At 42.2% G+C, this 14778-nt stretch overlaps 1 protein-coding gene across 1 annotated transcript in view; it reads left to right on the top strand.

Annotated features, from left to right (window-relative positions):
- stard15 (StAR-related lipid transfer (START) domain containing 15) overlaps window positions 1–14778 on the top strand; it is a 164272-nt gene that overhangs the window by 136980 nt on the left and 12514 nt on the right. Inside the window, exon 5 of the mRNA XM_043711001.2 lies at window positions 5241–5293. Within this exon, the coding sequence (XP_043566936.1) occupies window positions 5241–5293 (53 nt within the window). The remainder of the gene's footprint in view (window positions 1–5240; window positions 5294–14778) is intronic.

Below are 14778 nucleotides of genomic sequence, written 5' to 3'. Positions count from 1 at the left end.
ACTAACCCACCCAGCCCCATTCCCCTAAATTTTCCCTGACTAATGCACCTAACCTACACATCTCTGGGCAATGTAGCACAGCCAATTCACGTAACCTGCACAAATTTGGATTGTGGGACGAAATCAGAGCAACTGAAGGAAACCCACACAGACACAGGAAGAACGTGCAAACTCCTCACAGACAGTAACCCAAGGCTGGGATCGAGCCTGGATCCCTGGCGCTGTGAGGCAGCAGTGCTAACCACTGAGCCACCATGCTGCCCCATATAGCATCAGCTATTACCTTTATGTGGAACCTTGTCAAATACATTCTTCAAATCCATAAGTTACTTTTATGTGGAACCTTGTCAAATCCAATTCCTCAGCAAATAAAGGCAAATATGGCAAGGAACAATTAAACAATTCTTTGGAGGAGTCTTCCTCTCAAATATCCCATCCTTAATAACATAGGAGCCAACTACATCAGTCTTGAACAGTAATTGATTTCAAGAACGCATTTGACAAGGTTCCACATAAAAGTAATAGCTCATACTATAGGGGGATACCGATAGATGATTGGTTGATTGGCAGAGTATACAGCCAGCGAGTATGGATAAGTGTTTTTTTTTCTGATGGCAACATGTGATGAGTGGGGTTTGTCAGGAGTCTGTGCTGAGGCCTTAATGTTTTTCAATTTGCATCAATGTATTAGCTGAGATGAGGAAAAGACCTGGTCACTAAACTTGGTCAGGAAGTATGTTGTGAAGTTAATGTCACAAGATGTAAACAGATACAGATGGAATAAATGATTGGGCAAAAATCTGACAGATGGAGCATTCTATCAAAAAATACAAAGTTGGTCATAGAAACATAGAAGACATGGACAGAAATCAGTCATTTAGTCCTTTCAGCCTGCTCCACCATTCACGACAATCATCGCTCACCATCATTCAGTCCCCTGTTCCTGCTTTCTCTCCAAACCCTTTGATCCCTTCAGTCTGAAGAACACCCCATTAAAAAAAGGGTGGGAGGGAAATAGCAGGTAGGTATAGGCTGATTAGCCTAACTTCTATTCGTGGAAAAGTGTTGGAATCTATTATTAAGCATGCAATAGCAGAACATTTGGAAAATCATTATCTGATCAAGCAAGATCCACATGGCTTCATTAAAGAGAAATTGTGTCTAACTAGTTAGAATCATAGAGGTGTACAAGACAGCAACAGACCCTTCGGTCCAACTTGTCCTTGCTGACAGTTCATCATAGTTTTTCGAGGATGTCTCAACCAGGGTGATTAGTGGTGAACCAGTAGATATGTGAAATATGAGGCTTATGTGGAAAAGTGCAAAGTTGTTCATTTTGGAAGGGAGAACAAAAGAACATAATGTTATTTGGAGAAAAACTGCAGAAAGCTGCAATACAAGGGATTTGCGGAATTTGCTTATGAAACACAGACAGTTATCACTCAGATGCAGCAGGTAATCAGGAACGGCTAATGGAATACTCTCCTTTATTTCAGGAGTATTGGGGTATAAAAGTTGGGAAGTCTCACTGCAACTGTAAAAGGTGCTGGAGAGACAATATTTTGGTTTCAGTTTATTGGAGGCAGTTCAGAGGAGGTTCATTGGAATGATCCCTGATATTCTGGAGCTTTCCTTGTTACCTTCAGGGTGAAAGTGGGTACTGCAGATGCTGGAGATCTGAGTCAAGATTAGAGTGATGCTAGCAAAACACAGCAGGTCAGGCAGCATCCGAGGAGCTGGAAAATCGACATTTCGGGCAGGAGCTCTTCATCAGGAATGAGGCTGCAAACCTCTGAGGTGGAGAGGTAAATGGGAGGGGAGTGTGGCTGGAGAGAAGGTAGTTAAGAGTGCAATAGGTGAATGGAGGTGGGGATAAAGGTGATAGGACAGAGAGAAGGGTGGAGTGGATAGGTGGGAATGAAGATTGGCAGGTAGGACAGGTCATGATGTTGCTGAGCTGGAAGATTGGAACTGGGGTAAGTGGGGGTAGAGGAAATGAGGAAACTGTTGAAGTCCACATTGATGCCTTGGGGTTGAAGTGTTCCGAGGTGGAAGCTGAGGCATTCTTCCTCCAGGTGTTGGGTGGTGAGGGAGTGGCGATGGAGGAGATCCAGGACCTGTATGTCCTCAGCAGAGTGGGAGGGGGAGTTGAAATGTTCGGCCACGGGGCGGTTGGGTTGATTGGTGCGGCTGTCCCGGAGATGTTTCTTAAAGCTCTCTGCGAGGAGGCATCTAGTCTCCCCTGTGTAAAGGAGACCACATCGGGAGCAACGGATACAATAGATGACATTGGTGGAAGTGCAGGTGAAACTTTGATGGATGTGGAAGGCTCCTTTGGGGCCTTGGATGGAGATGAGGGGGGAGGTGTGGGCGATACTGCCAGACAAACTGAACTTTTCCATAACTTTGACATTGTTGATCTCTAGTGCTTTGTCTAGAATGAAAGAGCAGGCTGTATTTCCTGCTAGTGCTGCCTTCTCAGTTGCTTACATTAACATTGCCAAATCCTTGCTCACTTTCACAGACTCACAGAGTGTAGGTGATGGAACTCTGGATGAAGCTAGGTTATGTCAGTATATTGATGTTGGCTGTGTAAAGTCGGGTCTTTTTGCTGAGAGATTCTGCAAAGCTGCTAGTCTTTGTACTGAGGCTTAATGTTCCTGCCCCATCAGTATCAGGTTGGAGGTAGGTGAGATCTATAAGTGTCATGTTGGACCTGTTTCCAGGAGTTTCTCTTCCTTTTGCAATTTTGGCTGATGTGAGATGGTGGCTGTTGGAAGCAGCCATTTATAGCACCGTGGGCCTTGATAGCTGATTACAAGTCTAAACATTTCAAATCTGCAAAGTTGTGATGGAAAGGGGCCCATTCCATTAGCAGTGGTTCACTAATCCTCAGAGGATTCACTAAACAGGAGAATCCTGCACCTGAATTGACAAATTGAGGCTCTGTTCTTGGGCCTCTGCTCTTTGTAGTTTTTATAAATGACTTGGATGAGGAGGTTCGGGGTGGGTTAGTAAATTTGCATATGATACAAAGGTTGGAGGTGTCGTCGATAGTATAGAGGGCTACTGCAGGCTGCAGCGTGACATAGACAGAATGCAGAGCTGAACTGAGAAATGACAGATGGAGTTCAACCTGGATAAATGCGAAGTGATGCATTTTGGAAGGTCGAACTCGAATGCTGAATATAGGACTAAAGACAGGATTCTTGGTAGTGTGGAGGAGTAGAGGGATCTGGGGTGCAAGTACATAGATCCCTCAAAGTTATCACCCAAGTGGATAGGGTTGCTAGGAAAGCATATGGTGTTTTGGCTTTCATTAACAGGGGGATCAAGTTTAAGAGCCGCGAGGTTTTGCTGCAGCTCTACAAGTCCCTGGTGAGACCACACTTGGAATATTGTGTCCAGTTCTGGTCACCCTACTATAGGAAAGATACAGAGACTTTGGAGAGGGTGCAAAGAAGGTTTACCAGCATGCTGCCTGGACTGGAGGGCTTGCCTTATGAAGAAAGGCTGAATAAGCTCGGACTTTTCTCTCTGGAGAGAAGAAGGAAGAGAGGAGACCTGATCGAGGTGTACAAAATAATGAGAGGAATAGATAGAGTCAATATCCAGAGACTTTTCCCCAGGGCAGGATTGACTAGTATGAGAAGTCACAGTTTGCAGATATTAGGAGGAAGGTATAAAGGAGACATCAGAGGTAGGTTCTTTATGCAGGGAGTTGTGAAAGCATGGAATGCGTTGCCAGCTGACGTGGTGGAAGCAAAGTCATTGGGGACATTTAAGCGACTGCTGGACATGCACATGGATAGCAGTGAATTGAGGGGTGCGTCGGTTAAGTTACTATATTTTACATTAGGATTAAGTCTCAGCACAACATCGTGGGCCTAAGGGCCTGTTCTGTGCTGTATGTTTCTATGTTCTATAAAAGAAAACTTTACCATTCATTTTTAATTACATTAACCCTCTCCTAAAGCTGTCATTTATTCACAGCCTTTCATAATATCAGCATTAGAAGCTTTTGATCACTTTAGCCTCTTAATGTTGAGTAGATAAATACATATGTGTTGGAAAACTACAAAGAATGTATATCATAAGACAAGGGAATAAAATGTCAATCAAATAAAACCTGCCCTCCTCTCTGCAGCTCTATCAATCTTGCTGCAGAACTAAATGCATTAGGAACTGAAGCTCAGCCAAACATTCATAAGCAGGCTATCTGGTATATGCATCATCAAAAGCAGGATGAACAGATGACCAGAGCAAATAGGTTATCCTTAGTGTTCTGGTCAATACTTTTCCTTATTTCAATATCACCAAAGAATAGATGATCTGGTCATTATCATATTAATATTCCTGGATCTTGCTGTGTACAATTGTCTGCTCCTTTTCCTTCAGCAGAGATGACACTTTTAAAAAACTCTACTCCTTGGCTTGCAAAACAATTAGGATGTTCCAAGATTGTGAAAGGGTTATGGTTCTGAAAGAGCTCATTTTCATGTTATATTGAGCTCACCCTATTTGATGTCACATCAGTGACTTCAGCCTTCATAGGGAGCAAATATATTCTGTATCGCTCCCTACAGAAGTCTTAGTAATTATACCTGCCTGATTGTGTGAGTTGTGATTGTTCCTATCAAGCAATAAGTCACCATACTAACTGAGATAAGTATCTCTTTGATTTTGACTCACCAGTGGTCTATCCTTTACCATTGATCAATAGTTAAGACTTGGAGACAGCTTAGATAAAGGAAGATTGGTGGCAGCAAAATGCCTCCAACAACCCTGCAGAGGAGGCAGATGTAATAAGGTACCAGTCATGACAATCAGGGTAACCACTTTTCTTTCCTTACAATTTACCAATAATAAATACATTGGGTTTGGGAAAATTGCATGACCCTGTACAGTGCCAGGGTCAAAGATGTCACAGAGTGACTGCAGCTCTGTTTTGAAGGAGGGTGAGATGCCGTAATGAGGTCATGGTCCAACTGAGTGGAGAATGTCAGCAAAGAATGAGTTTATCTTTCCTCTTCATTTACTGTCCTGCTGTGAGATGCTAATCTATGGTTACAGCTAAATCAGAATATGGGGAGAACATTTTTCAACCCATATCTTTTCTCTTTGAACCTTGAAGTTTTATTTTTCCAGCAGAAATCAAATTCATTGCCAGCAGCAAAGTGGTTTTGGATGATTAAATTCCTCATGTGTTTATGTTAAATTGTTCCCTTTATATTTCACAGGTTCATTACCAAAATGGGTTGTGAATAGAGTTTCCCAGTTTGTAGCTCCCAAGGTAAGAATTTTATTTGTTCATGGGATATGGGTCCAGCATTGCCCATCCCTAATTGTCCAGACGGTCACGTGTGGGTCTGGAGTCAAAACTAGATTAGTCTGTATAAGAATGGCATATTTGCTTCCCTAAAGGTCACTGATTGACCAGATGAGGTTTTATGTCAATTAACAGTAGTTATATGGTCACCATTTGGTCAACGTTTCATTTCAGATTTTATTGAATTAAAGGGTGAACAGCCATAATAAGCCTGTTGGACTATAACCTGGTGTTGTGTGATTTTTAACTTTCTACACCCCAGTCCAACACGGGTGTCTCCAAATCACATCTGCCATAGTGGGATTCCAACTCACATTCCCAAAACAAGAGTCTGGGATTCTAATGATTCACCCACTGATATTATCATCACAGCACCACCTCCCCATGAGAATGAGTGTTGCTCAGTCAACGGCTTGAACCAATCCAAAGTGATGCCACCTGCTGAATTTAGTTTGAGACAATGAGATATTCATTATCAGAAAATTAATGTTTATTCTTCAAATAAACTAGATGAGGCACCCTTCAGAATACACACAAAACTGACCCCTTAATAAAAGAACTTAAACCTGAAGAAAATGTCAAAACAGCAACAACTCATATTTCTACAATATCTTTAACCAAGTAAGTCAACTCTTGGCATTTTGCAGGAATGTTATCAAACACAATTCAACACTGAACTACACACAGGTGATGAAGAGCATTGACATTCAGGTAAGTTTCACGGACCATTTAAAAGGAGGGACAGAGGTTATAGGGAGGGAATGCCAGAACCTAGGGCTCTTGGTATCTGAATGCACAACCATGACCAGTGAAGGATTAATATTAGGAAAGCACAGAAGGCCAGAATAAAATATAAATAATATTATTATGACCCACTGCAGCACAGTGTCATAAAAATATCTCGGGCTGCACATTTCTTCTCCAAAGCCATTTGTACACAAACCCAAAGACAGACAGTGACACCACTTTCTTCGACCATCCCTAACCTTGATCACTTTAGCCACACTGCAAGGAGGTCCCTCTGGCCTGCACTGGGTAACTAACAGTCGGGAAGAAGGGTCTGAAGTGGAGCCAGAGGTCTGGGAGCAGCTCCTGAAATATTAGAAGAGTGGCAGAAACCTGATTTCAGATTTACCTCCTGTGTTAACGCAATTATATAAAGATGATCGGTGTTGGACTGGGGTGGACAAAGTTAACAATCACACAATGCCAGGTTATAGTCCAACAAGTTTATTTGGAAAAAGTAGCTTTCAGAGTGCTGCTCCTTCATCAGGAGTATAGGGTACTTCCAACTAAACCTGCTGGACTATAACCTGGTGTTGTGTTCCTTTTTAACTCTGTTAATACAAGTCATTTACAAGTATATCTAGATGTAGAAGTATATTTAGATATAGAAGAATATATAGTTATCAAAGTATATATAGGTATAGATGTTATTGTCACATGTACGTTTACAAGAAAAATACAATGAAAGGTGTGAAAGTCACCCAATCATGGCACCTGTATTAATAACAGAAGTCATAAGTACATTCATAAGTAACAATAAAAGAAAATTTAAGACAAAAGTTCATCAAAGTCCATTTAATGGCTCCTGGCCTCAGAGAAAGTTGATCAAGAGATTTTACACACAGTTGGAATGAGGCCATCAATCTGTGACGAGAACTCTCGACTGGGCCAAAACCCAAACACTGAGCCATCGGAAAAACTGGGCTGAAAAGGCACCGCCAGGAAAAATGGCCACCAAGACCACCACCTCTGGAAGGAAAACACCACGCAGAGCCATCGCAACACCAGCCCAGAAGTGTTCGACAAAGATTAAGCTGGACCGCTGAGGAGATCTCTGCACTGGGAAAAACCCGCTGCATCTGGACACTACACTGCAGGGCTGGGATCACCACATTGGGGAAAAACCCACTACATCAGGGTACCACACCACAGGGCTGAGACTACCACACCAGAAAAGACCACTATTCAGGACCACTGGAAGTCACCCCTTCACTGGATCAGGACAGAGTCTCAGCTGAAGCTGTTAAGATGAAGGTAAGATGAATTTAGATATTAACTATACTAATTGGAAACATTCAAAACAGGGAATGTAAAGAAAAACTGCAAAAATGAACAGAGTGGGTGAGCTACAGGCTCCTGAGTTGACGAGCCCACACACTGCCCTGCTACTCCGCTGCTGCCATCCTGATATTATTTTTAATCAAAAAGAAGTGATTATCAATGATCATAATTTTTTAAAAAAGGTGTTAGAGATAAACCAGGGAATTACCGACTGATGGGTCTCACATCAGTGATACGGAACCTATTGGAGAAAATTCTGAAGTACAGAATTAGTCTCCACTTGGATATGTAAGGTTTGATCAGGAATAGTCAGCATGGCTTTGTCAGAGGAAGGGCATGCATAACAAATCTGGCTGAACCTTTCATGAAGATGACCAAGTGTATCAATGAGGGTAGTGCAATTGATGTAGTTTATATTGATTTAAGCAAGGCCTTTGACATGGTAGATTAATAAATAAGATACAGGCTCATGGGATCCAGAGAAATTTAACAAGTTTGATCCAAAATCACCTTAGTGGCAAGAGAGAGACGGTGGTGGTAAAATGTTGCTTTGTGACTGGAGACCAGTATCCAGTCGCATAACACAGGGATCAGAATGTTTATGATAGATACAAATGATGTAGATGAGAATGTGTGGGAGAAGATAAGATAGGCCAAGTGTATGGCAATGATGAAGAATGATTTAGGTGACAGGAAGATTAGGGTTGGTCAGATGGGCATATCAGTGGCAGATGGAATTTAACCCTGATAAATGTCAGGTAATGCACTTTGACAGAGGAACAAAACAAGGGAGTACTTAATGAATGGCAGGATGTTAAGAAGCTCAATGGAACAAAGGGATCTTGGGTGTTTATCAACAGATCCCTGAAGGTGGCAAGACAGGCTACTTGTGAAAATGCATATGGGAAAGGTCTGGATGGGATGCTCTTCAGAGGGTCAGTGTGAACTTGTTCGGCTGAATGGCCAGTTCCCCCAATGTGGGGATTCTAGTCTCTTCTAGGTGTAGATGATTATGAGGGGCATGGACATGCAATTGTCTCCTGAGTGTGGGGCTCAGCTGCTCATGGTTCAGGCAGCAGGTTCTGCAGAACTCACATGGCTACATTATTGTCACAGAGTCATAGAGATGTACAGCACAGAAACAGAGCCTTCGGTCCAACTCATCTATGCTGACCAGATATCCCAACCTAATCTAGTCCCATTTGCCAGCACTCGGCCCATATCCCTCCAAACCTTTCCTATTCATATATCCATCCAGATGCCTTTCAAATGTTGTAATTGTACCAGCCTCCACCACTTCTTCTGGCAGCTCATTCCATAAACGCACCACTCTCTGCATGAAAACGTTCCCTTTTATATCTTTACCCTCTCACCCAAAATCTATGCCCTCCAGTTCTGGACTCCCCCACCCCAGGGAAAAGACTTTGTCTATTTATCCTATCCATGCCCCTCATGATTCTATAAACCTCTATGAGGTCACTCCTCAGCCTTCGATGCTCCAGGGAAAACAGCCCCATCCTGTTTAGCCTCTCCCTATAGCTCAAACCCTCTAACCCTGGCAATATCCTTGTAAATATTTTCTGAAGCCTTTCAAGTTTCACAACATCCTTCCGATAGGAAGGAGACCAGAATTGTACGCAATATTTCAAAAGCAGCCTAACCAACATCCTGTACATCCACAACATGACCTCCCAACTCCTATATTCAATGCTCTGACCAATAAAGGAAAGCATACCAAATGCCTTCTTCACTATCCTATCTACATATGACTCAATTTTCAAGGAGCTTTGAACCTGCACTGTAAGGTCTCTTTGTTCAGCAGCACTGCCAAGGACCTTAACATTAAGTGTATAAGTCCTGTTAAGATTTTCTTTCCCAAAATACAACACCTTGCATTTATCTAAATTAAATTCCATCTGCCACTCCTCAGCCCATTGGCTCATCTGATCAAGATCCTATTGTAATCTGAGGTAACCTTCTTCACTGTCCACTACTCTTCCAATTTTGGTGTCATCTGCAAACTTACTAACTATACCTTGAGCTGTCTTTAGCAAATAGAATAAAGGAGAACCCTAAAGCTTTTTTTAGGTATATGAGGAATAAAAGGATGATTAGGGTAGAAATAGGGCCAATCAAATACAGAAGTAGGAAGTTGAGTGTGGACCCTGTGGATATCGGAGAGGTGCTAAATGAACATTTCTCATTGGTTTGCACTCAGGAAAAGGAGAATATTGTAGAGGAGATGAATGAGGTAGGAGATATTAGACTAGAAAGGATCGAGGTTAGTTATGAACAGGTGGTCATAACCAGCCATCTCATGTACCCTTTTTGCCCTCCTGATTTCCCTCAAAAGTGTACACCTACTGCCTTTATATGCTTCCAAGGATTCACTTGATCTCTCTTGTCTATACCTAACATATGCTTCCTTCTTTTTCTTAATCAAACCCTCAATTTCTCTAGTCATCCAGCATTCCCTATACCTACTGTCCTTTCCTTTCACCCTGACAGGAATATCCTATCTCTGGACTTTCGTTATCTTATTTCTGAAGGCTTTCCATTTTCGAGCCATCCCATTACCTGCAAACATCTTCCTCCAATCAGCTTTTGAAAGTTAGAACATAGAACGTAACAGCGCAATACAGGCTCTTCAGCCCTTGATGTTGCACCGACCTGTGAATTTAATCTGATGCCCATCAAACCTGTACTGTTCCATTATTATCCATACGTATGTCCAATGTCCATTTAAATGCACTTAATGTCGGCAAGTCTACTACTGTTGCAGGCAGGCTGAACCACACCCCTAATACTCTCTGAGTAAAGAAACTACTCTTGATACCTGTCCTAAATCTATCACCCCTCAATCTAAAGCTGTGTCCCCTTGTGTTAGCCATCACCATCCGAGGAAAAAGGCTTTCACTGTCCACCCTATCGAACCCTCTTGTTATCTTGTACATTTCGATTAAGTCACCTCTCAACCTTCTTCTCTCCAACAGAAACAGCCTCAGTTCCCTCAGCCTTTCCTCATAAGACCTTCCCTCCATACCAGACAACATCCTAGTATATCTCCTCTGAACCCTTTCCAAAGCTTCCACATCCTTCCTATAATGCAGTGACCAGAACTGCACATAATACTCCAGGTGCGACCTTACCAGTGTCTTGTTCAGCTGAAGTATGACCTCATGGCTCCAAACTCAATCCCCCTACCAATAAACGCCAACACATCATATGCCTTCTTAACAACCCTATCAACCTGGATGGCAACTTTCAGGGATTTATGCACCTGGACGCAAAGATCTCTCTGTTCATCTATACTGCCACGAATTTTACATCTTCCGAAGTGAACCACCTCACACTTTTCCGTATTAACCTCCATTTGCCACTGCTCAGCCCAGCTCTGCATCTTATCTATGTCCCTCTGTGACCCACAACATCCTTCTGCACTATCCAAAACTCTGCCGACCTTATTGTCATCTACAAATTTACTAATCCATCTTCTACACCCACATCCAGGTCATTTATAAAATTGACAAGCAGCAGTGGCCCCAAAAACAGATCCTTGCGGCACACCACTGGTAACTGAGCTCCCGGATGAAAGATAGCCATTAATCACAACCCTCTGTCTTCTTACAGCTGGCCAATTTCTCATCCAAACCGCTAAATCACCTTCAATCCTGAAACTGCGTATTTTGGGCAATAGCCTACCGTGTGGAACCTTATCAAATGCCTTCCTGAAATCCATATATACCACATCAACCGGTTTACCTTTGTCCACCTGTTTAGCATCTTGTCAAAGAACTCAATAAGCTTAGTGAGGAACAACCTACCCTTCACAAAACCGTGTTGATTATCCCTAATCAAATTATTCCTTTTCAGATAATATAAATCCTATTTCTTGCATTCTTTTCCAACACCTTACCCACAACCAAAGTAAGGCTCGCTGGCCTATAATTATCTGGCTTGTCCCGACTCTCCTTCTTAAACAAGGGAACAACATTTGCTATCCTCCAGTCTTCTGGCACTACTCCTGTCGACAGTGATGACATAAAGATCAAAGCCAAAGGCTCAGCAATCTCCTCCCTGGTTTCCCAGAGAATCCGAGGGTAAATCTCATCCACCAACATCCTCTCATGTCCCCTCCTGGCTCTTCTTAGCCCTCTCTTTACACCTTTTCTGGCTAACTTATGACTCTTAAGCCCCATAACTGAGCCTTCACGTCTCATCCTCACGTAAGCCTTCTTCTTCTCTTGGCAAGAGCTTAACTTCTTTTGTAAACCATGGATCCCTCTGTCAACAACTACCTCCCTGCCTGATAGGGATATACTTATCAAAGACCCACAGTAGCTGTTACTTGAATAAGTTCAAGTTTGTCCATCCCTTGCAGCTTCCATTCCCATCCTATGCATCCGAAATCTTGCCTAATCGCATCATAATTGCCTTTCCCCCAGTTGCACCTCTTTCACTGTGGTATATACCTAACCCTGTCCATTGCTATTGCAAACATAACCAAATTGTGGCCAAAGTGCTCACCCACCTCCATATCTAACACTTGGCTGGGTTCATTACTCAATACCAAATCCAACATGGCATCGTCCCTTGTTAGCCTGTCTACATACTGTGTCAGAAAACCCTCCTGCACACATTGAACAAAAACCTATCCATTTAATCTACTTGAACTATAGTATTCCCAATCAACATTGGGGAAGTTAAAGTCCCCCTGAATGACTACCCTGTTACTCTCACTCCTATCGAGAATCATCTTTGCTATCCTTTTCTCTACATCCCTGGTACAATTCAGAGACTCACATCAAACTGCCAACAGGGTGATCTCTCCTTTCCTGTTTCTAGCCTTAACCCAAACTACCTCAGTGGATGAGTCCTCAAACATTATCTCAGCTGCTATAATGCTATCTTTGATTAACAATGCCACACCACCCCCTCTTTTACCATCTTCTCAGTTCTTACTGAAGTTCTTGTCTAATACTGTCAAAATTAGCCTTCTTCTGGTTTGGAACTTCAACTGTTAGATCTGGTCTAACCTTTTCCATCACTATTTTAAAACTAATAGAATTAGTATCACTGGCCACAAAGTGCTCCCCCATTAACACCTCAGTCACCTGCCCTGCCTTATTTCCCAAGAGTAGGTCAGGTTTTGCACCTTCTCTAGTGGGTATATCCACATACTGAATCAGAAGATTTTCTTGTACATAGTTAACAAATTCCTCTCCATCTAAACCATTAACACTATGGCAGTCCCAGTCCACGTTTGGAAAGTTAAAGTCCCTACCGTAACCACCCTATTATTCTTACAGATAACTGAATTCTCCTTACAAATTTGTTTCTCAATTTCCTGCTGACTATTAGGGAGTCTATAATACAATCCCAATAAGGTGATCATCCCTTTCTTATTTTTCATTTCCACCCAAATAACATTCCTGGATATATTTCCAAGAATATCCTCCCTAAGTACAACTGTAATGCTATCCCTTATCAAAATCGTCACTCCCCCTCCTCTCTTCCCTCCCTTTCTATCCTTCCTATTGCATTCATATGTTGGAACATTAAGCTGCCAGTCCGTCCATCCCTGAGCCACATTTCTGTAATTGCTATGATATTCCAATCCCATGTTCTGATCCTTGCCCTGAGTTCATCTGTCTTCCTTGTTCGGTCTCTTGCATTGAAATAAATGCAGTTTAATTTATCAGTCCTACCTTGATCTCTGCTTTGTTCCTGCTTACCCTGACTATTTGGCTCATTTCTTTTCTCAACTGTACCAGTCTCAGATTGATCACTTTCCTCACTATCTCCCTGGGTCCACCCTCCCCCCACCTTTAATAGTTTAAATCCTCTTGAGCAGTTCTTCCAAATCTCCCTGCCAGTATAATATTCCCCTTCCAATTCAAGCTATCCTTCTTGTACAGGTCATTTCTACCTCAGAAAAGATTCCAATGATCCAAAACTGTGAATCCTTCTCCATACATCAGCTCCTCAGCCATGCATTCATCTGCTCTATCCTCTTATTCCTACCGTCACTATCTCATAGCACCAGAAGTATTCCAGATATTACTCCTCTTGAGGACCCCCTTTTTAAATTCCTGTTTAACTTTATATATTCTCCCTTGAGAATCTCATCCTTTTCACTTTCTATGTCGTTGGTACTAATGTGTACAATGACCTCCTGCTGGTCCCTCTCCCCTTTGAGAACATTCGAGATATTCTTGAACCTGGCACCAGGGAGGCAGCACACCATTCTGATTTTTCGCTGCTGGCCGCAGAAACGTCTCTCTGCGCCTCGGACTAGAGAGTCCCCTAATACAATTGATCTCTTGGAACTCGACGTACCCCTCATTACATTAGAGACTGTTCATGCTACATTCCCCTGAAAGTCCATCACCCCCTATATTTTCCAAAATAGCATACTTTTTTGAAATGAGGCTAGCCACAGAAAATTCCTATACTATCTCCCTACATCTCCAACCGTTTTTGAAGTTAACCCATGTACCTAACTGTACCTGTGGCTTTACTCCCTTCCTATAACTGCCATCCATCACCCCCCCATAGCTCTTGTAAATTCCTCATTGCCTCTAACTGTCACTCCAACCAACCCATTCGATCTGACAGTTTTGCAACCAATGACATTTGTTGCAGATATAATCCTCGGTAGCTGGTAAATATTTTGAAACTCCCACATTCGATAAGAAAAGCATATCACTCTACTAAAGATAATTTTACTCCTTCCAATCTACAGACCCAGAAAATAGCACCATCTTATTTCTTTACAAAACTCTTCTCCAGGTTAACTTAATACTTATGGCTTAGTTCTTTAAATTTTAATCAAGAGACAGATCCCAATAAAGATATACAATCAAGAAAGAATTCACTCTACTCATTATTGTAGATTTACAGTAAGGCTATACTTAAAACCATTCGCTTATCTGTTTCTATGCTGTGACCTCTCTCAAACAGGTTCCTCCAAGATCAGTTGTGAATTTTGCTGTTTAAGTTTTCCTAGACATACTCCGAAGTCCAACGATATCCTGCACATGAATTCAAATAGCAAAGGCAGTAACTGCGCAGATTCACTGCTGTGTCAATTAGCAGTGTGGGTTTCTTCTCTCTCTCCCTTACGGACCATGTACTCGCTGCCTTCGTCTGTCTTTCTCCCTTTTAAAACTGCTGTTGTTTTGATTTTTTTTCTCCAAAACAATTGCAGCAGCATATAAAACAGTAATTGCTGCTCCTGGAATTCGAGGAAATCACCTCCAACACCTAAAATACCTCAAAAAAGGAGCAGATGTTACAGCTATAAATTTTTCCCATCCTCCTTCTTGGAGATTACACAGAATCATGGTCTTTCCAGCTTTTTTGTTTTGACTGCCCTGGGA

Source organism: Chiloscyllium plagiosum, unplaced genomic scaffold (assembly GCF_037043375.1).
Source record: "Chiloscyllium plagiosum isolate Xiang-an unplaced genomic scaffold, Cpla_swu_hap1 HiC_scaffold_16, whole genome shotgun sequence".
NCBI classification, from domain to species: domain Eukaryota; kingdom Metazoa; phylum Chordata; class Chondrichthyes; order Orectolobiformes; family Hemiscylliidae; genus Chiloscyllium; species Chiloscyllium plagiosum.
Note: the sequence above shows the minus strand (reverse complement) of the source record. Positions and strands in the feature narration are given on the sequence as shown.